The sequence below is a fragment of the Tenebrio molitor genome, chromosome 8 (assembly GCF_963966145.1).
Source record: "Tenebrio molitor chromosome 8, icTenMoli1.1, whole genome shotgun sequence".
Classification (NCBI taxonomy): Eukaryota; Metazoa; Arthropoda; class Insecta; order Coleoptera; family Tenebrionidae; genus Tenebrio; species Tenebrio molitor.
Window position 1 is genome coordinate 19,622,427 of NC_091053.1, and position 24,194 is coordinate 19,646,620.

Below are 24,194 nucleotides of genomic sequence, written 5' to 3' on the forward strand. Positions count from 1 at the left end.
AAGTTCAAGGCGGTGGTGACGCAAAGATCTTCGAAAATTGAAAAAAAAACTGCATTGTAAAAAGATAATGTCAATGGTAATTCTTTAGTACAGTCACCACAGGCGACAAAAAATAAAAGGATCTGGTTGGAGAGCACTCTTCAGCTCACCCACTCTTCGAATTAGATACAATTTTGCAAGAAATAATGTGGTGAAATTATAACTCTTTTGTGTATTTCGAAAATGTCAATTTGTAGGATTTTAGCGCCTACTTGTAAAGGTTCAAAATGTGGCAAAGTTCGAGTCAACATTTTTTTTTTGGCAACAATTTAAAATCCTCGATGTCGTCAAGATGTAGTAAATATAAAAAGGTCTAGACGGCGGGAAGAAAGCCTCTCGAGATCTACGATTAAGAAATCTTAAAAATGTCAATTCATTTTTTTATCGTTGTTTCATCAACCAGAGGTCCCACTAAACGTGCATTAAAGTAACAAGCTGTCAAAACATTTCTTTGGTCAAGCAGACCGTAATTTCAGTTGGTACGCTTTGACACTTCAAATATATAACCTCACTTTAAATGAAATCATTAATTCAAAATAAAAACCATCGTATATCACTTGGAAACTAGGGAAACTCTTCTAAAAAAATATATTTTTTGCCAAAGAAATAATTCACGCCTGTGCTTGTTCACCGAACATATGGCATTTGACAGGCATGCGTACACGTTAACGGAAACAAAAGCAACGGCCAGACTGCTTGACCACAAATATTTTTGAACGCACGTTACCCACCGGCAATGCGTATCTTTTCCGAATTTGATAATAAATGTGACAATAAAAGAAAACTTCTAATTTGATGTGACGCAAGAGGCTCAATTAAAATTTTTCTCACCAAATTAAGACGAGAGGTAATGAATGCGTGCTAAAAGTAAAACAAACAACAATACAAACAATTTTATAAATTCTTCTTTCTCCCAATATTAGAGCATGAGAAGTTCCTGCATTTCATTCTTCTATTTTGAAATACATCTGTTATGTAATTCATTTTCGTTAACACTGTTTACAATTGTTTTCAATATTTTTTTAAATGTACTTGACGCATTTTGTGCGTAATTCTTATTTTGAGAAATTGCTTGGGAGGATTGTACTATTCCTACTTAAGAACGGCAAAGTAATAAAATAATTTAATTGATTTTACATTTGCCAATAAAATTTTAAATGTGTTAAATTAAATGAAACGAAAAACATAAACGACATTCTTAAATTAACTCTGTAACTATGTGTAATAAATAACTTTCGGTAATTTATTCATATTTTTATCACAGCAGATTCGAGCCATTAATAAACACCTACAACGGATTCATTTCATAACGAGAATATTTTTCTGGAAATTTTTTTTTCCATTGTCTACTAAACATTTCAGTTGACAATTATACGCATTTAAGGCCCCAAAAATGGTAGTATTGTATGTTACGACATTACGTAAATGTCCAATGACAAATCACCTATGCGTGTGATGTTAACAGAAATTTAAAATGATTTTTCTTAATCGTTGGGAATTAAAATGTCAAAGTGATCATTTTACCATTACAAAATGTAACACCAAGTAACCACTTTCTAGGAAAGAGGTACAACGTCGTAACAATGAAGTGGATAAAATTATTTGCGAGAAGAAAAATCTTTAAAGTAGATACATTTTATCATAGTAATAGTTATTTATTTAACGAGTTCGTGTGTAATTTTGGCTTTTTTTGGCATGAGTGAACCAGTTTAAAACTCGAGTGAAACGAGAGTTTTAAAGGTCCACGAGTGTCGAAAAAAGTCCAAATTACACAAGAACAAGTTGAATACAACGTTTTTTTGTTCGATGAGCCTCTTAAGGGCTCCAAATCGCTAAAAATCTTTAAAATTAGCTTGACGTTTCGTTTTGACAAGTTGTCAAATTTATCAAAATCCGTTCACACAGGAGAAAATTCTCAAATTCTGACAGTGTCGAACAAAAAAAGAAGTTTTCGAACTGAATTAGAAACACTACTGCCATACGATTTTATTGAATGTTAAATGGCGCCGAAAGAATTTTTTAAGAATAAAAATTTAAATTAACCAATTGGAGAATACAGTTTATGATAGATGCCGAGCTAGTAAACAAACATTTTCTTGTTGACAATTCTTTTAAGTATAGTTTTTTTAATTTTTGAATAGTGAAAATTTAACAAAACGTCAGCTGTTAATTTTTCAAATTGTCCATAATGGAACAAGTCAGACCCGTGAACTTTTCTTTATCTCTAAAATATCTAAAAGCATTACAATGTTGTAAGCTTTTTCTGTGGGATTTTACCAAAAGGTTAAACCTGTTGAACTTTTTTCAAATTCAATCAGATAAAATAGATCTGACACTAATCATTAAATAACGCAACAAAAAAATTGCAATTTTTGCTTTGGATGTAAATCTAACGACACAGAATGTGAAAGAATATTTAAAAAATAACATAAATCAGGAATTTCTGGATAATTTTGTTGGATTTCGAAAAGAACTGATGAAAGAAGCATTATTAGAAGTTGCAAAGAAAAATAAATACATATGAACGAATGTGCATTTAAATAAAATTCGAAATATTTAAAAAAGCAAAAAAAAAGAAAACTAAAACATATAACTAAGGAAATATTGCTAAACAGAAACAGGAAGACACTTTACAAGTAAAAACAAAAAATATTCGGATTAAACGAATTATGTAATTATTAAAATACGTATTGATAATAATACATTATCAAGATCTATCTGGTCAAGAATGCTTTGAAAAATATTTTAAACGTATGTCCAGCATAATATGTTACATTTAACTAAGTGACAAACCATTTAATTTCTGTCACAAATGCCTCTGTTCAGTTGAATGAACACCATTACATCAGTGAGTTAAAAAAAAGTTCAATCCGAACTTCATCAAAAAATAGAAGTTAAACTACACAACAGTGACAGCTATAGGAAGTTCCATCGGCTAGAATTTGTGACAAAGCACTCTTGATAAGATTTTTATTCAAACACCCGATGGACGTGTGTAAATGGTTATTTGTACAACTAGTTATGAAAGTCATACTTTTTTTCATGAATTTGCAGATTGATTAACGAGGGCGCAGCCCGAGTTAATCAAACAAATAAGTGAAAAAATGAGACTTTCATAACGTGTTGTATACTCTATTTTTTTGCATATCGAAAAAAGTTGACAAATTTGGTCTAAAAGGATTTATGAAAAATTACCAAAAAAAAAAATATACGGATGCTTTGACGATCTCCTTGAATAAAATGATGCAAAAAAGTACTACATCCACTACGATTTTTCGTGTAAAAAAGTACTACTTTCACTATGATTTTACGTGTAAAAAAGTGCCACTTTCATTACGATTTGCAAAAAAATGTATTTTTTCATCTACAATCGCGCTCACTTCAGATAGGTATTGTAATGACTTACTTTACGGCACGCCGTGCGGTAATAAATATTAACAGGTACGCCTTGGGTCTCGTGTGTAAACTTCACACGAGTGCTATAACAGTGTCTATATCCAACTTGTTAAAATATCATTTTTTGTTCGACACTGTCAGAATTTGAGAAATTGCTCCTGTGTGGGCGGATTTTGATAAATGTCAAAACGAAACGTCAAGCTAATTTTAAAGATTTTAAGAGACTCGTCGAACAAAAAAACGTTGTATTCAACTCGTTCTCGTTTCACTCGCGTTTTAAACTGGCCCACTCATGCCAAAAAAAGCCCAATTTACACACGAACTCGTTAAATAAACTACTATTGATCTTAAGACTCAAATATCTGTTCTTTCATGATCCGCATTATTATGCGGTTTCTCCAAAAAAATTACCAAGTTCATCATTAATCACTAAATAACAAGCAGAAATAAAATTTAGATAGACAAACATATAACATACAGAAACTTTAATTCTTGTCCGGCAGCAATAGATCATTTTATGGCTGTCCATAAACTATGAAAGTATGTATTTGGCACCGATTTAAATTGATCTGAAACAATACAAACATCTCCCTTTTTCACCTTTATAATTAATACATTCCTAAAGTAACTTATCTGTAAAAAATCCAAAATAAGATATTGTGGGTCCCACCACATACCAATGTTAGTACTTTTGTACAAAATTTTAAATAAAAAATAGTACACGGCATCCAGGCCGGATTTATTTACCATTATTATTATTTATGTATTTAAGATTCTTTTTTTTAAATACGCAAGAACATGCAAATATGTAAAACACGCAGCTATTTCAATATTAATCGTGACAAGTTTCGCAATGGTTGCGCTCAAACCAATCCTCAAGTCATCGAGAAGAAAGTAAAGTGCCGGATGACACGTTCCTCTACGATGGGGGATCCCACAAGACACCTTCCACGATTTTACCAAGACAAAAAATTACAAGACACCTCATCAGCATCAGTACCGGACAACACCTCACGCGGATTAACAAAATCCTCAGCGCGGTCCACTTCTTGTAAACGTACGCCAACCAGAGTGTCGACAAAGAATTTCCCAACGCGGTAAATACCAAATATCATCGCGTTACGAAAGTGCAGTGCACGCTCATTTTTGGTGAAGAAGAGACAAACCAAATTAAGTGATTAGGTAATTCGAGTGTGTCATTATGGCAAATTAACAACAATTAGCATTTGATTTCGATCGAAAGTCAGACAGTGGAGGTTATATCGAGACCTTGAGGACTTTCGAGGTGCATCTCTTCACAAAAAGACTGATCTCGAGCGGCACGTTTTCAGATTTGGCAAAGATGTGGAGACTTTTAGTGGTCCTGGCAACGGTGACAACCCTCGCCGAGTCTCAACTGTCGTTTTCGATATCTCTGGAAAATCTCTTGCGGGAGGAATGGATGGCGTTCAAGGTACGACAATCGCACCTAGCACTGTCCATCTGCTTTCTCTGTGACAGATCTGAGCGCCCCTAATTAACGTCGTTGTTCCAGTTAACCTACAACAAGAGTTACCGCACACCCGAGGAGGAGAACTTCAGAAGAGAAATCTTCATCGAGAATCGCCGCAAGATCGCTGTGTTCAACCAGGAGTACGGTCGCGGACAATGGACTTTTGTCCAGCAGCTAAACCACTTGGCCGACATGCTTCATCACGAGTTCCACAGGAATTTCAACGGGTTCAACAGGACTCTCAGGGCCAGACCGCCCATACCGAATCCTTCTACTTTCGTACCGAGTGCCAACGTGATCTTTCCAGATTACGTGGACTGGAGAGAGGTTGGTGCTGTTACGCCGGTGAAGAATCAGGGGCAGTGTGCCAGCTGTTGGGCTTTCAGTGCGGTAAGAAAATTCATCTTCGTTTTCCGTCGGTGATGATGATTGAGGATCACCATTGACAAAATGCGTCGTTGATCGTCTCGTCGCGATAACATGAATTTCCATTTTGATAAGGCGGAATCTTTATTTCGTCAAACATTGCAGAACAGTTCCAGACAACAGTGCAGCGCGATGTAAAGCGATGATTAACTAGCACTTAGACAATAATTACTCTTTTTATCTGAGATTCTTATATAACGGTAGCGGTTTCGATGTTTCGTAGAGATAATTTAGTTAATTTTAGACAATGAGTTTTCGTGTGCATTTCTCACTAAGTAAAATACAGTACAATTGAGGAAAATTGAAAGATCTGGCTTTTCACTGGCTCAAAGGGTCTTACGTAAAAATGAAAAGGACGGAAATTTTGTGGCACTTTTGATGTTATCAAAAAATAAAATCTATAAAATCTACTTGGTAGACTGTTGCCCAAGTCAAATACTATTGCTACCAAATTAGACTCGGGGGTTGATTAGAGAAATAAAAAAAAAAAAACAAAACAAACAGAGACAGTTCTACTCGTAGCAGTTGAAATAATTTCAAAGGGCAACATATAATTTCGCAATGTTTTGAAACACCGCTACAAAAAAATTTGAAAAAAATCTCAAGTAATTTAAACCTCCTTGGTGGTTCTGAAATTAAACCAACTTATCCCCATCTTGAACTGACTTAGAAATAAATAAATAAAAATTATTTCTTTCAACGAAGTAGGTAGGTTTTCTAATCTTGAACCAACTTGTAATTAAATATTTTTTTGGCCTCCTCAACTCTAAATGACATGTTTACACATTTTGAACAGCTACGGTATCTTGTTTTTTACACACTAACCAAACTATCTGTCATTTTACCGCACGGAGTGCGTAAACTAACGCGAAAATTTTAAGCTTTCTGGGACCTCCAAAAAAAAATGTTAGCTTATTATAAATGAAGTCCATTTATACTAAGACAAGATACCGCTACCATTAATCCGCTCAGTTTTCGAAAATGAACATAATTTAATTGTTTTCTATGGCGCCATCTTGTGGTGTAAATCGTAAGCATGTCAGTTATCGGTATAATAGAAAACTTTCTGCCATTTCATTAATCAATTGTCAGTCTTTGTCAGGTTTTGCAAAATTATTGGTTACTACAAATTTCAAATTTGAGAAAACGAGTAATGAATGGGTCCTCGGCCAAAAATATTAAAACATTACTAATGCGGTAGACATTTTACATCGCTCGGTTGTTGTCAAAACACTCCCGCTGCGCGGTCGTGTTTCAATCTAAAAACCTCGCGCTGTAAAATGTAGTCTACCGCATTCGTAATGTAAATAACTATTCTATAATTGATTCAAAAAAATGGTATTCACGCACAGTTATCTATGCGTGATGTGGGTCATTTTCTTACATATAATTTTTTTTACATTGTTAAACATTGTCCAGCGAGAGATTGGTTGACATAAAAAGCACTAAATTCGACGTAGAGGAAGTATGTAGTACCTAGCGCACGTAAAATTTGAAATATCCTTCAAGCAGTAACATTTGTGCCCTAAAATTATGCTCTAATTAATGCATTTTGTAGTGTTGGGTTAATTTAATACAATTTAAAATCTCCCAATCTCTCGTTGCACAAAGTATGTATAGTAAGATTGAAACTATAGAAACAATACATAACAGTGAAATGCCATTTCACACACTTAACCTTTTTTGTTTTTCACTTCACGCACTGTTTTCTATTAGTTACCTAGAGCACAGTTACTGCGTTGATACTTCAGATTTCCTTACATAAATTTGAATTTTAAAATTTAGTTCTGAAAGCAATTATAGAAAAAATATTGTTTATATTTCGTGCATGAAGATGTTTTTTGTGCATTCAAAGGCTTTTACTGCCTCGACCTCCGTCTCGGCGTAAAAGACATTTCCATGCACAAAAAACATTCACTTCACGCATTTAATATAAAAATTACTATTATGCAACGTGTGCATAAAGCAGTACTTTTTTAACGCATATACAGGGTCGGGTATCGCATACGCGCACGCGAGAAATCGCGACTTTCAATTAAATAAAATTGTCGAAATTTTATATACCTTACTAATTTATTGATAAGGTATATTTGAGAATTTTTTTAATTTTTTTATTTATTTTTTGTTAATAAATAAGGTCGTAACAGTTTTATTAGTTTTCTGAAATTAACTGTTAATTTACCTATAAAGTTTTTACACTAAATGAATCTGTATCTGCTAGCGCATCAAACCCTGATGGAACAATTACAAATTTTGACTTGATCAGCTAAATAATTCGCTTTTTTATTTAAAGGCAAACCAGACGTGTGATTTATGTCCCAAATCGTATAATTTGCCAACAAATGGACCATTCACTAGTAGCCGGCCGTTTTGAGCCTCTTTGCCATATAAATGACAGTTCCCATTGTCACCAAAATTTACGACAGCACAAGTAGCAGGTCATAAATAAAAATGACTTTGAAAGTTGAAATGTAAAACTGCGTTTAATTCAAAATCTAATTGGTGTTTTTTTCCGTTGATTTCTTAAATAATTATAGGAAGTGAATCTGGGAAAGTCAGTATAAAAATCAGAATTTGACTTTTTGGTTGAAATTTGCATTTTTTTTTTGCTTTGTTTGTAAGTGAAAAATATCAAAAAATTATGAAATGTACCTTACCTAGCCAGGTAAGTGTGAACAATTTCGACAATTTTATTTAATTAGAAGTGGCGATTTCTCGCGTGCGCGTATACGATACCCCACCCTGTATAAAGTATAGATTTTTATTTAAAAAAAAAAAATGTGTCACTAAAAAAACTGAACGATCAGAATTTGTTAGCCCTGTACTAATATGTATGAAATATTTACGCCATATGTATTCTGAAAACTTGATAGGTAAGTTATTTCTCACAAATAATCCACTTGGAATTTCAAACAAAACAAAATTCCATTTAAAAAAGTTTGAAAACAAAGTACTGATTTCTAAATTTTATAGATAACTACAACTTTTCTAAATATATTTTTTTTGAAACAAATTCCGTAGGGTTTTAATAATTAATCTAAATTTACTAAAGATTTGTTTACCCGCCTATGGAACGATTTTAATCTAACTACATTTAATAAAGAAACAAAACATACAGTAGTAATAAAAAAAACAAACGAAAGTGAAACCTGTAATTCATCAAATGCAATACGAAGGGAATAAAACATTCAGTTTTTACGATTCCTGTTTATAAAACGTTTCAGATTTATAAAATTGCATTCAACGTGAATGGCACGTCAAAATAAAGGAGGGACAAATGGCAACTCAATTTTGCAAATTCCAAGAAACTTTATTTAGAAAAGTTCTTGTAATTGATGAGTACTATTACCAGTTAAAATAAATACACTTTTTTCTGTTACACTCTGTATAATAGAGACAATTTTAAAATCAAAAATAAAACATTAATACAACTCCATTTTTTAAAAAGTTGAAAATGTATCACAGGTATATATATCTACACTTATATACTCGTACCACAAATACAAAAAAAGTAAAAAAAAAAAAGAACCACTACTATTGTCCATGCGAAACTCAATAGTAGTTTATTTAATGAGTTCTTGTGTAAATTGGGCTTTTTTTTGCACAAGTGGGCCCACGAGTGCCAAAAAAGGCCCAATTTACACACGAACTAGTTGAATACAACGTTTTTTTGTTCGACGAGCCCCTTAAAGGCTCCAAAATCGCTTAAAATCTTTAAAATTAGCTTGACGTTTCGTTTTGACAAGTTCTCTCTCTCTCTCTCTGCCTTTCTAATCGAAGCTTCTTTGGTCGCAGTTTACTGATGTTGAGCTTTTATTAACTTTATAAAAAAACACTCTCCAATGGTCTTGGCATTTAATAATAATTGGAATTAAATAATAATTTAATTAAAGCAGTTAATACATATGCTGTTCCATTACTGACCTATTCTTTCGGTGTTATAAAATGGTCCAAAACTAATTTACAGAACATAAACATTAAAACTAGAGTTCTTTTTACAAAATTTAGTAAACACCATCCTAAATCTGCTATTGAAAGATTTAATTTACCACGCGAAAACGGTGGTAGGGGTTTTTCAAATCTAGAAATACTGCTAAAAAATCAAATTACTTCACTAAAAAATTATTTCCTCAATAGAGCTCGTGATAACACCTTTTTCAATGCTTTGGTTTCAGCCGATAAAGGCTACACACCTTTAAATTTAAGTGATAATATAATTTCAGACATTGTTAAGCCAAATATACCTGACACAATAGCAAATATAAAACAGAAGTCTTTACATGGGAGATACTTTAAAGAACTGGAACAACCAGAAGTTAATATTCAGGCATCTCATGCATGGCTTAAGAAATCAAATATTCACCCTGAGACGGAGGGTTTTATATTTGCAATACAAGATCGTGTTATAAATACAAGAAATTATAAAAAACACATATGCGGTTTACAATCGATAATTGATAAATGTAGGATTTGCGGAACTGAAGGGGAAACAATTGAACACATCATTTCTTCTTGCACCGTTTTGGCTCAAAGCGAATATAAAAAACGACACGATATATTCGCTAAAATTATACACATGAATATAGCTGTTAAATTCAATTTATTAAAGAATACACAACCACATTATAGTTATACACCAGAAAGTTGTTTGGAAAATGAGAGTTACAAGTTATATTTTGATAGAACACATTCATATTAAGCATAACAGACCAGACATTATAATTTTAAATAAACAACAAAAGCAAGCATATCTTTTAGATATAGCTGTTCCAAATTCACATAATATAACACAGACATATAACACAAAAATTAATAAATATTTAGAGCTGTCCGTTGCTATGAGAAATCTTTGGTGTTTAGAAAAAATTTCGATTTTACCACTTGTAATTTCAGCAACGGGAATAGTACCGCAATTTCTTTTTAAAAATTTAAAAATTCTGGATTTAGATAACACATTGGTAGTTGAAATTCAAAAAGGTATATTATTATACTCATGTCACATCGTGAGGAAGTTCCTTAACATTGACACAGAACATAATACACAACAAAGTCAAAATGCGGAGGCAAGACGCCGGTAATTATGTTGATAAGCACTGCACTATTACTTGATAGTAATATCCGTAATAGTGTATGTACTCCGGCAAAATTGCCGTGCCGCCGGGTGGAGGTGGGATAGTATAACTAAAATATTATTGAAGAAAGCATCTTAATTGATGATGAAGCGGTGAAGACATGGCATAATTTTACGAGTATATAAATAGTACTTTATTGCATGAGTGGGCCAGTTTAAAACGCAAGTGAAACGAGTGTTTTAAAGGCCCACGAGTGCCATAAAGAGCCCAATTTACACACGAACAAGTTGAATATAAGGTTTTTTTGTTCGACGAGCCCCTTAAAAGCTCCAAATCGCTTAAAATCTTTAAAATTAGCTTGACGTTTCGTTTTGACAAATTGTGACATTTATCAAAATCCGTTCACACAGGAGAAAATTCTCAAATTCTGACAGTGTCGAACAAAAAAATATTTTGAGAGTTGAAGCCCTTGGGGCTATACGTGATATTATTAGGTCATTTTGTAGCCAATTCACGACCATTTAATTTGGTGCGCAGATAATTAAAATCCTTCCATAAATAAGGGAGCAATAGACGCGTCTTTTTTTTTTTTGGGACACTTGTATATCTAGACAAATTCATCAACTTTTCGCCTTACTTAACGACATAGAGAAGACATTTTAGCAGTACCTATTTAGTATTCTTGTTTGTCTTTTTCTCCTTTAAAATCCGCTCAACTCAAGAATTAACGAATCGTTTTTTTTTTTTAAGCAAAGTTCGTTAGAAAGAGAAAATTTTTATTTCATTACGACATAACGTGAAAGAGCTGCGAAGTGACGATAAATCTGGACCGAGTACATTGCGAAGTAGCGAGCTCGCCTCACTCACTTTTGTTCCGTGGTGTGCGATCGTATAGTCCCACATCACATGTTTTTCTTTGAGTTGATTTTTTAAATGAATTTAAATTTGTTGAAATTTACTGTAGCTACTCAATTTCCTTTTACAAGGTTTCAGTAGTTGACAGATAACCGTTCAAGCAGATAATTACAACTTGTGAAGACAACTTCTAATAAAAATTCAACTTGATATTAATGTTATCACATTCCTTAATTTGGGCGAGTAGAGCCGCTGGCAAAAGCTAGTAATTAATAATAATAGCGTGTCGTATGTAATAGGAAAACCATGATAATACAAGTGTCCCACAACTACATCCCCCGAGAATTTGGGTAAATATGATAATCTAAATTTTAAAGAAAAACAGTCCTATCTCAAGCGATAATCGAGAAAAGACATCCTAAACTTGACCAATCACAGTTGAGCACCATCAAGGTAGGTAGGATGAGTACAATTTTGCGTTGGGGTGATTTCTCTAACTTCGAATTTTGTTGCGATATCAGTAATTATTTTTGCTGTTTAACATCCTGTCCGATTCGGTAATGTGAGCTACAGGAAATAGTATATCATATCATTAAGAGTAGAAGTGTCTCTTTTTGTGCTAAGCCCAGAGATTGAAGACTGAAACGCAGTTGAGGTCGATAACTGGGCGACATCTGATCTGACATCCGTGGACACGCCCACAAGTCGCACAGCGGGCGACTCGGCTCGTCTTTAGTCACAGTGGGATCGGTTAAATATTGGATAATAATTTCGTTATTTCGCTTTTTTAGAGGCTTTATCTTAATCGGGATAAATTTATTTATTAAATATTTCGTATAATTGATAGTTGTATCGATAAATAAATCGTGACAAATACTTCAAATGACCTTACATTTGACCCGGTCGAGCCGCCTGTGGGACACTTCTACTCCTAGGACTTGAAGTACTTCTACTCCGATCAGAAAAAAAATGACAGTTTAACCATCTCTATGGAGATACACAAAGGTGCGATTTTCGACCGCTTGAAGATAAATTTATTTGGAGTCTCTTTTGCCGTCGGCACATGCCTGTTTTCTATGGCAAGGCAGTTCTGGGTCAGGCTGTATAAATAAAATAAAATTTTATTGGATTAAAACTGGGTAGACACATACAGTTTGCATTAAAAGGGGTTATCCCAGGCTGCTTACGAGGGAGATTTTGTGTTTTGAGATACGGGGAGAAGGGATGCTTCACAGAAAATATATTTTTTCTCCAGAAGAATTTCCAATCATCAATCCCAATCAAGAAACATTTTCTTCAAATTCTTCTTTATTGCAATTTATTGCTATAAGGAAGCCACGGTATCAAGCAATGATACATAATTTCTTTTCAAAAGCACTGTTTATCATGATATTATTATTAATATTATTATGTTCTTACTCATCCTATACCCTGTGACACGGCATACGGGCCAATTTATTATTATTATTTAAAATTTGCTGGTAATTTAAAAATAGTTATTTACAGAATTAGTGCGATAAAAGCAATATTGCAGCCCTCGTCATCTATAATCGCACGAGTTTCCTGTAATATGCTTTAGCCCACGTGTTATGTACAAAATTTTATCTAAGACCGCACCAAATTAAAAAAATAAATCTTATCTATTGATTTTCGCCAGTGAAATAAATGAGTTTCATTACCGCACTCAGTGGGATAAGAATTTACTTTTCCCACTGAGTGAGGTAATGAAACTCATTTATCCCACTGAGTGCGGTAATGAAACTCATTACCTCACTGAGTGAGGTAACGAAAATGCGTGAGGTAATGAAGTTCTTATCCTACTCAAAATTAGTGGGATAAGTATCATTTATCCCACGGGATTAGATAAAAAAAATTAAAACTAAATTTCAATGAAACATAGCAAGTTCACTCTTAATCAGTGAATTAAGTAGAACGTACGCACCCTGAAGCAAATTAAGAAATACAAAAATTTTAGACAACCTGTTAAATATTTTCTGAATCACAAAAATTTCTGAAATGAATTTCTAATATTACAAAAACTATTATTAAGACGAACTCTGCAGACATAAACATTTTCTTAATTAGTTCTGAAATGTAAATCCTGACACGATTACAAAACATTTCACACAGTTCTTTGATATTTGTGTTAATAACGTCCCAAACGACAAATGAATAATCGTCAGTGACCCTCGTGACGAAACAAGAATTAAATTCAACCTCCGGACAGGAGAAAACCCAATATGCAAATATGTATGTTACTGCAACTCTGATGTCTCAATAACGCTTCCGATTGAAAATCTGCCAACACAAACAGCTTGATACCAGTACCGATGCATTAATTTTCTTGCAGGCCGGAGCCCTCGAAGGCCACAATTTCCGCAAAACGGGCAGACTGGTCGAGCTAAGTCCCCAAAATCTCATGGACTGCAGTACAAATTTTGGCAACGAAGGATGTTCAGGAGGTCTGATGGATCCTGCATTCGAGTACGTCCGGACCAATCCGGGAATAGACACCGAATCTTCGTACCCCTACGAAGCTACCAACGGACCGTGCAGATTTAGGCCAGAAACAGTCGGTGCGGAATGTACAGGTAAAAAAAACAACAACATTCCTACACCCTAAAGGTACTGCTCCACAAAAAAACTAAAAAATCTCTTCGCACCACACACCGCGGTAGTACCGATCAGTACCCAACAATCTTTCCTCCACAATTTTTATAAAACGAAAGCAACACTTTCATCACATTTACAATATCATTCAAATTTCTTCACAGCTATTACGATCACCACAGGTACCGCTCATTAATCACGGATGCTGCGTGAACTTTCTTCGATTCAACTACAAAATCAATACTAATGAATGACGTAATTTTGATTACTTCGGACACAATTATTGCCCAACTGATGTGTATTTTCGTCACTCTTGTAGGTTACGTGGACATAGCAGAAGGCGACGAAAAAGGTCTAGAAGCCGCCGTCGCCACTCTGGGCCCCGTTGCGGCGGCGATGGACGCCGGAAGGCCTACCTTCCAGTTCTACTCCGACGGAATATACTTCGACCCGGAGTGTGGAAATCGTGCCGATGATGTCAACCACGCGGTACTGGTGGTGGGTTATGGTACGGAACCGAGCGGGCAGAAGTACTGGTTGGTCAAGAACTCGTACGGACCCCAGTGGGGCATCGGCGGTTACGTCAAGATAGCCAAGGATGCCAATAACCACTGCGGTATTGCCACCCAAGCCAGTTACCCGCTTGTCTAACACCAATTATTGTAAAGGCGACTTGTAAATAGTACTAATTTAACTGTTCGATGTTATTTAAAAAAAAAAAATTAAAATAAAAGCAACAGAAGTACCGAATTCCGTAGGTGCGGTTTCGTGGGTGCGTTGACACTTCTGAAAAAAGTACCATTACAAAATTGCTTGATTTTTCACCTTTGACACATTTGTAAAGGCAACCTTGTCGCACTTCCTTTTGGGGTAAAATGCGTTTCTAAAAATTTGCATCTGGAAGTACCATCGACGTACTTTCATCATTTACAAAATCACCTCAGTAGGACAAGTACTTAAGCAAACAAATTTGCACAACTATTTAAATTTTGACGTTGCGAAATTGTGGTAAAAGGTCCAAGACGTTTGATATTTTCTCAGAAAAATTTCACATTTTTCAAGATTTAATGACAAATCGAAAAGGCCTCTCGAAATGACAAAAATAACATATCTTTTAACGTGACCCGACGTTGGCACATATATGTAAAAAAAACTTGGATCGTAATCAGCTCTCCTGATTGATATATCATTTTGAGTGTTTCAATCTGCGTTAGGTCAAACCTCTCCAAAACGAGCAACATTTCATTTTGAGTGTTCTAATCTGCGATCGGGTCGCGATAATCAAATTCCCTGTTCCTTTTCAATGTTATCGAACACAGACAGCTCTTGAAGCAACATTTTCTTTTCAAAGATAATTTTAATCTGAAAACCTGTCTACACTTTTAATTGAGAGACATTTGCATACCACAAATTGTCGTTAGATAAACACAGTGCAAGCCAACTCACGACACGACATCCGTTGCTCGATGTATATCTGCGTAGATTTTAATAGTAGTTTATTTGACGAGTTTGTGTGTAAATTGGGCCTTTTTTGGCACGCGTGGGCCATTTTAAAACGCGAGTGAAACGAGCGTTTTAAAGGCCCACGACTGCCAAAAAAGGCCCAATTTACACACGAACGAGTTGAATACAACATTTTTTGTTCAACGAGCACTTTAAAGGCTCCAAATCGCTTAAAATCTTTAAAATTAGCTTGACGTTTGGTTTTGACAAGTTGTCAAATTCACCAAAATCCGTTCACATAGAAGAAAATTCTCAAATTCTGACAGTGTCGAACAAAAATAGTATATTAAAGAACGAGTTTTATAAGGGTTGATTTGGGGCACGAGTCCCAAGTGTAGAAAACGACCCGTAGGGGAGTTTTGTATGGGACGAGTGCGCCAATGCTCTTATAAAACGAGTTTTTTATGTTATTTTTTAGAATTTGCACCCTTGTTTTAATTGTTAAATAAAAAAATTAAATTTTCAAATTCTAAGGAATTTTGTATTCATTTGTAATTCAAGGTAACAGATGCAACTACATCTGCAACATATGTTAAAAAGTAGAGTTTGAACATTAATATTGGAAGTTTTTTGGTGTAAATGACAATAATACACTGAAATATTGATAAAAATTTTCTTAGAGATCTATTAAACTACAAGTGCTTTAAGAGATAGCCATAAACGACTCCAAATTGAATACAATAATAGACCTATTAGAGACGTAGATTCTAAAAAGTACTTTTAAAGACGCCATATCGATCTACATCAAAAAAAAATTGATGATTTGATGACACTCGATGCGATCGTTGTGAAACAAATACAGATAAGTTTAAGGTTTAGAAAATGTGCAATTATTTTGTTGCACCATTAGGCGAAATGTGATAGAGAAAATCATACGATTTGATAAAACAAAATTAAAAAATCATCTAATTTATCATGACATTTCGTTAATTTGCTTCCACAAGCACATTTTAAGTGTGGGACAAAATCTCTACAACAAAAAGCATAGGTAAACCAGTTTATTCTAAATAAAACATATAATCCCAAAATATCATTTAGTAAAAAGGATCAACACAAAAAATTAATCTTCGATAAAGATTTGTATTCTTTTTAGTCAATACAGTAATAAATTAAAATGGCAAAATTAAGATAATTTTCAGCTACGGGGACAAGTTCTACCACACATATTTTTCAGTGTATCCATAATATGGATATTTTCAGTTTTCTAAAAATGTTTGCCCTTGAAAACAATTAACAGATATTGCCGTGCATAATAATGCACGGCCCCACACTACAAGTTCTGTGTGTGTTACTTGTGACAAATCAGCTAATCCGTAATTTTGTCTAATTCAAATTATAACACTCTTAGGCCCATATTCACCAACGCCAGTTAAAGTTAACTGTAGGTTAAAATATACGAAAATATTGTTGTAACAATAGGTAACTAAGGTAACGAAACATTTTAACCTACAGTTAACGTTAACTGGCGTTGGTGAATACGGCCGTTAATTAATTATTTAATTAATAAATCTATGAATATTTACTCTGTCTGTTTGGAATAAAGATTATCCTTATCATATAGCCCAATAAAACGATGACAAGAGCCAAACCGTAGTCCAGCTTGACTGTTAGGCATCCACCATGCTTCTGTTGTTACTCAAGTAATATTTACTGTTACTGTCAAACTGCCCAGGAGATTTAAGGATAATAAAACAGATGTTCGATAGCTATCGTCATTTTTATCATTATAAAATATAATATCATAAGTAATAGCTATCGTCATTTTTATCATTATAAAATATAATATCATAAGTAATCATTTTCAAGGGTGTATACTTACACTGAATGTGAGTTGGGAAACAAATTAATTTCACATTTCTGAAAAAAAATCTTTATTAAATGACAATTGAGCAATCAGGTGATACCGATTTCTATCTATTGTCTAAGCAAGTTTGTGACGAAATTATCGATCATCTTGGGCAACTAGGTAATGAATCAGCACTTTGTTAACCGACGATCATTAAAAACTGAAAGATCTTCACATGGACCATAAAATGCTTGAACCACCATCAAAATAGACTACAGTTTATATCGGGCGTTCAAATGAAATCCTGGGCTGAGTAGGCGTTGAAAAAATTAAACCGTTTAAAACAGTGTAAAGTTTGAATTTCCCGTCGTTTGACACGAATGACATTTGTTTATGTTTAATCGGGACATAATTGAACATGTTTGTTTTCAGCAAAGGGTGCTCTTAGATATTTACTTCGAGAATAGGAATCTTTACGTTATTCTATTTTTGATGTAAAACTTTGCAAAGAAAGAAAAAAAAGAAACAGTTTTTGGCTCTAAATTTTAGGTTAACTGTCAACATGGTCCAATTAATCTATGCTTTAAAAAAACACAACAATTGACGGTTTCCAACGCCTTCCCAGCCCAGGATTTCATTTGAACGCGCGATATATTTATATGTTTACAAACTTCTTAATGGTAACAAAAATGTCTTGTGTGACCTGATAAGCGCGAGGATTTTTTTTGGAATCTGCTTTAAAGAACTACAACTAAATTATAACAAGACGAAGACGAAAAAGATTTGATTCGACAGACAGGACCGACGTCCATGCTAAATTGATCTCATTTTGTCCAAAGATTATCCTGTTGGGCAAAACATCACAACTCTATTACTATTTTGCCAAAATAATACTAAGAAATGCAGTCCCAACCAAAAAACATCGGTCCTCAGTTTTTAAACAATTTTGATTTGAGGCCTAGTTTCCCAGCAATGAAGTGAGAAACGTAAAAAATACGCTAAAATATACCTATTCATTTTTAAGGAGCGTCCAGCAGTAAAGTATCGATTTAGCATGGCGTTAGCTTATTAGTCTTTAAATGCCGACAGGATGAATATTTTGGGCCTCTGAACTCTCTGCTGTAATGATTAGTTACCAAACACGTAGCAATTTGATTTTATAAAGCATCCAAAAATATACACGTACATATAGCCAACTCGGTCCCAAAAAGATCGTGAATGCCTAATACATCTTTTTAATTTTAGGCCTAAATTTTCGTTTTATAAATTTTACAATTTCTAGGTATAAAAATACACAGTCTTGGTAAAAATGCATTGTAGATAAACTTTGTCGATCAAGTCATTTACAATAACAAAAATCAAAAGATTCGATAAAACTATAATCGAAACTCATTTCAAACCCCACTATTTCATGAATTGTGATAAGATCTTATTATCACCGCCACAAATGCACTATAAATTGAGCGTCCCGTCAAGTCAGACACCAATCCTTCGACTTTGAGCAACGATGAAGACCCTCCTTGTCCTCTGTTTGGCTTTCGCCGCAACTTTGGCCTTGCCAAAATCGCCCTTCCAAGAACAGTGGAGTCAATTCAAGGTGAGTTTGCCGCAAATCCAGACCAGAACCTCTAACAAAATGAATTTCTCTCCAGCTGACCCACAAGAAATCGTACAGTTCTCCGATTGAAGAAATCCGCCGTCAACTCATCTTCAAAGACAACGTGGCCAAGATCGCGGAACACAATGCCAAGTTCGAGAAGGGAGAAGTGACCTACTCCAAGGCCATGAACCAGTTCGGAGACATGAGCAAAGAGGAATTCTTGGCTTACGTCAACCGTGGTAAGGCCCAAAAACCCAAGCACCCAGAAAACCTCCGCATGCCGTACGTGTCCTCCAAGAAGCCACTCGCAGCCTCCGTCGACTGGAGAAGCAACGCTGTCAGTGAAGTCAAGGACCAAGGACAGTGCGGATCTTGCTGGAGTTTCAGTACCGTGAGTACCACAAGGTCTGTTTTGACGATTGGACACAACTCACGAGTTTTTTTTTTCCCTACAGACTGGTGCCGTTGAAGGTCAACTCGCTCTCCAAAGAGGAGGTCTCACCTCCCTCAGCGAACAAAACTTGATCGATTGCTCCAGCAGCTACGGCAACGCCGGTTGCGATGGTGGCTGGATGGACAGCGCTTTCAGCTACATCCACGACTACGGTATCATGAGCGAATCTGCTTATCCCTACGAGGCCCAAGACGACTACTGCCGATTCGACAGTTCCCAATCTGTCACCACCCTGAGTGGGTACTACGACCTCCCATCGGGAGACGAAAATTCCCTCGCTGACGCCGTTGGACAAGCCGGCCCAGTCGCCATCGCCATCGATGCCACCGACGAACTCCAGTTCTACTCCGGAGGGCTCTTCTACGATCAAACTTGCAACCAGAGCGACTTGAACCATGGAGTTCTCGTCGTCGGTTACGGCAGCGACAACGGCCAAGACTACTGGATCCTCAAGAACTCCTGGGGCTCTGGATGGGGAGAGAGCGGATACTGGAGACAAGTCCGTAACTACGGAAACAACTGCGGTATTGCCACAGCTGCTTCATACCCTGCTTTGTAAATTTATGAAACTATTTATTTTATTGACCCCAATTCTATGTAAATAAAGTATGAATAATTGATTATGATTTTTACATTTCTTTTGGCATTTCATTTGTTTCCTTGGGACTCTATTCGAAACTGAAAAATAAAATTCGGAGTGCGCGCGAACTTTAATTAGATTCTGAAAAATATTCTTGAAAACTTTCAATGCGAAGCAAAACATCGAAAATCGACTCTATTCGCCTGTTGGTTGGGTTTACAACTTACAGTCGACTTGAGTACTTTCTGTAGGTATTCCTCATAAATACTACGAAAAAACTCAAATCTATACAGGGTGTTTTCGAAGTTGAGGGGTTCCTTGTAACACAAGATACTATACATTATTCTTAAGAATTTTAGCCTAAATCTTCTTAGTAAAATGTTTGTATTAAGGGAGATAATTGATTGTATATTTTTATTGTTTTCTAAAATTTTGAGTCCGGTCCTGTCTATTTCTCCGCTGTCCTAGATTAATAACTGACGTGGCCCAGGATGGTCTTTCTGGAAATCGCGCTGCGTACTCTCTGGACGCCGCAGCTGCATTCTGATAACGTGATAACATTGCCTATGCATTAGCAACATATCTGTGAGCTCATTATTTTCGTAATGATAAAGCCATTCCGACTAATTAGATGACAACTCTGACAGTATTTTTGATTAACGTCCATGCTCATTTGATTTTTTTTTTGTCAATTCTAATTTCTAACAAATCAACGCAAATTTCAAATTTCAAAAAAATTAACTTATTGTATCTTCATTGCCGTACACATTTTACTAAGGTGACTTTGGCTAAAACTCTTTAGAACAACGCATACTATCACAGGTTAAAAGGAACACCTCAACTTCGAAAACACCCTGTATATGTACAGGGTGTCCCAAAAATTGCGTACTAACGGTGCACTACGGTGTAGAAGAGATTACCGTAAACGTCAGAAAAATGTTAAAAAAATTCTATTGAACTTATTTGCTGATTTGGCGGTCTTTGAAAGTGGCACTTAACACGTCAATTATTTTGAAATAAATGTATGAAATTGACATGACAGCTACCTCTAATCGTACATATTATCACAAAGTACAAGATCACTCACTACCAATATTTAATCCTGCATAATAGAGAATTTACAAGCTTTGGAAATCGAAAAAAATATTTATTTTTTAAATTCACTACGGTAAAATTGCAAGGTAATGATGTACGAATATATCTTTGTTTACATTGTATTACCGTTAATAATAATAATAAAAATAATTAATTTTTTTGTGGGAAACATTTTTTCCATATTTTTTTCATGTACATTTAAGCATCCTCGATAAGGTAGTAAATAGTTTGTACGCCAATTTTGAACCACCCTGTCTATAAAACTGAATGTCTGTAAATTTTGTATGCAAATCTACAGTTTTACTCCGATCTTGATGAAATTTTGTACACTTGATCTTCAAAACAAGAAGAAAATTATTGTCTACTTTAATTTTACAAAAATCAACCCCTACTACCATTTTCAACCCTGTTAAGAAAAAAAGACAGTTTTTTCGAGTTGGAAATACCCTCACCTTCGCCGCTTCACCCTTATTTCATCCTCTGAGTATATCGTCACCTTCGCCGCTTGACACCCACAAAAAGCAACCCCTATTATCATTTTTAAACCTGTTAAGCACAAAAAAAGTTTTTTCGAGTTGGAAATCGCGTTTGCATGATATGTTCAGGTGTCATAGTTACATTTGGTTGTTTATAAAAGTAGCAATTTCGCAAAATGTGTTTGAATGATTGTGTTTTACCGGAAGATGTCTTAAATGAAGCAGAACAAGCTTCAATGAAAAATCAAAAGGCAGGTATCTGAAATCAAACGTGACAATCAAACAATAGGAGGATCTAAATAAGGTTACAACTGAAAATAAAAGTGTTATGTTGACGTATTTTCATGAATTGGTAAGTGCTGTTAGTTTCTTATCGTATTGACCTTTTTGTTTATATAGTCGAAGAAAAAAGTAGTCTACAGTAAAGTTTTAATTATTCTTCGTAAAAAGACAAACTTCATATTGAAATTACTGCGTTTATAGCAATTCATGAAAGTAAAAACATAATTTTAAAACATTCTGAAATTTGCGGGCAAGGCCGCGGGTAAAAGCTAGTGTGTGATAAAAATAACCAAAAACCCTCATCGCAAATGCCACACATTGTTTAAGCTGGATGGGAGTTGGGAAACAAATTAATTTCACGTTGCACCAGAAAAATCTTTATTACATCACGAGTTAGCAATTAGATGATAACGATCTCAATGTGAATTCGAAACAGACTCGTCGTGGAATGATCGATCATGTTGGCGTGCCATTCGATGATTATTAAAAACTGAAAGATGCACACATGGACGTTAATATTGGTGCATTGTGAGCGTTAGCCTAGTTTTAAGTAAATTTAAAACTATTATTATTTACACCAGACTGTCTACCAAAATCTCGTTCACAATTGGTAAAAAAAAAAAATTCATATCTTTTAAATAAAGAAAGACACAATACAAATACACCCGAAATACTCATTATTTAAAGAAAAATAATAATATTTCCCGTAATTGTAAATAAACTATTATTATTATTGCGAATTATGTGATTGATACATGGTGTTTATTGGGAAAAGTTGGATAAGTACCACTGTACACAAATATTTATATAAATAAAAAATAATAATAGTAAACAAAAATATTCTACTGGTGCAAAATTATAAAGCCATTTGAAATATTCGTAAACAGAACACTAAAAAGATATTAGAGATACGATCTGAACAAGCACACTACTTACGTCACGAAATGGTGATCAAAGTGTACCCGGTGATCTTGAAAACTTACGTTGATTTTAATGAGACGAAGGTGAAAAACAACATGATCCGATAGACAACAGGACCAATAGCACAAGTTGCCTCGTTGATAAATTGATTCGGCCTGAATACCGTGTGCCACCGCATCAGAACGTAATGGTAATAATAATAATAACACGGCAGTCCAACATCCAACTACTGTGAAAGCATTATGATTATTCGATCAATTAAGTTAAGGAACGTCTAGGGCGGTCGGTGGTTGGATGGGTGGCCGCCGGAAGAACCGCATTCCGTTTAACTTCAATTAATATTTCATTGCTTGATTTTGGTATTGTCTGTAATCGGTAATGTCGCATGAATGCACCCCGGCATGCATTTCGTATAAAAAGTAGGGGTATAGCAAAATAAATGACAATGTAACAAATAAATAGTGATTTCAAAGGAATTGTCATTACTGGATAGAAATATCCGTAATGATAAAAAAAAATCAGGTCTTGGTGTTGTATTCTTTTTTTATGGTAATATTCCCTAACAGAGAGAATAAAAATTAATAAATGATACATATTTTATAAAGAAGGCTGTTGTAATTTGAACCATACAAAATTGCAGATTAACTGATTTGTCAGATATAACACCTACAAGATTTGTCTTGTGAGGGCGTGCATTATGCTGTTGTAATATAAATTTGTTGTTTTTATTGGCAAGAATCACATTATTCTTTTTGCTCATTGTAATTAATTTTTAGAAGATTTGAAAACATTTTTGGTAGAAATTGTAATGGTAGTTTATTTAAAAAAAAATCATTTTTAAAGATTAGTTTGTTATGTGTAGATCGTTTATCTAAATTATACTGTTTTAGATAGGATTATCTGTTTCATTCAGAACTAATTTGTTTAACAATACTTTTTTTTCTATTTCGGTGTCCCAATGAGCATTTTGTGACACTGAAAACAGTTTCACAATGATCAATTTTATAGCATCGTTTCTAGTGATTATCGAATATGGGGTTGGTATGGATAATAAACAGAAAAAATAGCCTGTTACACTCGTTTCACAAAACATATTGCAATCTTGTTCCATTAGAGCATTCCTCGCTGCGCTCGTCGTCCCCTAAACCCTCTCGTTCGACAATAGATGTCTTGTGCAACTCGTATAACAATATACTATTATTACATAGGATATTTCCACACTCGTAGAATTGACTTAACGAAACTTCAGCGTAAATCAACTCATCGGTGACGTAAAGAAAAGCAGTTTTCGGCCATATTTCTATCTGCATGTTTGTCTGACTACTTTTATTTTTTATCCAGGATAACTTTTACAAAAAAGCAACGATTTGAATTTAGTTTTCTTTATGCAAAAAAGTTGACTTAGAAGAAACTAGATTTTTTGATTTTGATACCAATCGAATCATTTTGCACACGTGGGGTGTCCGAATAAAAATTTGGTACTTGCACAGCTGAATATTTACTCTGTGCTTTGGGAATAAACTTCAGTTTGAATTACAACTCGAGAGCAACTGTCTGAAGATAACAAAATCACAATAAATTACCTTGAACCAATATAAGTGGCTTCA

The 24,194-nt window shown here is 34.6% G+C and overlaps 3 protein-coding genes across 4 annotated transcripts in view; 2 read left to right on the forward strand and 1 right to left on the reverse strand.

Moving 5' to 3' along the window:
* ND-B15 (NADH dehydrogenase (ubiquinone) B15 subunit) overlaps positions 1-24,194 on the reverse strand; it is a 61,901-nt gene that overhangs the window by 7,367 nt on the left and 30,340 nt on the right. The window lies entirely within an intron of this gene.
* On the forward strand, positions 4,406-15,314 carry LOC138136839 (procathepsin L-like). 2 transcript variants are annotated; one of them, XM_069056161.1, is made up of 5 exons: positions 4,406-4,617; positions 4,679-4,888; positions 4,970-5,317; positions 13,631-13,871; positions 14,210-15,314. In XM_069056161.1, exons 2-5 carry the CDS (start codon positions 4,778-4,780, stop codon positions 14,539-14,541), a joined length of 1,032 nt encoding a protein of 343 aa, XP_068912262.1. In that variant the 5' UTR covers positions 4,406-4,617; positions 4,679-4,777; the 3' UTR covers positions 14,542-15,314. The 2 variants fall into 2 exon arrangements, with proteins under 2 accessions (XP_068912262.1, XP_068912263.1); XM_069056162.1 differs by having other exon boundaries at positions 4,767-4,888.
* On the forward strand, positions 18,620-19,854 carry LOC138136844 (digestive cysteine proteinase 2-like). The gene is made up of 3 exons (XM_069056166.1): positions 18,620-18,776; positions 18,832-19,170; positions 19,235-19,854. Exons 1-3 carry the CDS (start codon positions 18,687-18,689, stop codon positions 19,790-19,792), a joined length of 987 nt encoding a protein of 328 aa, XP_068912267.1. The 5' UTR covers positions 18,620-18,686; the 3' UTR covers positions 19,793-19,854.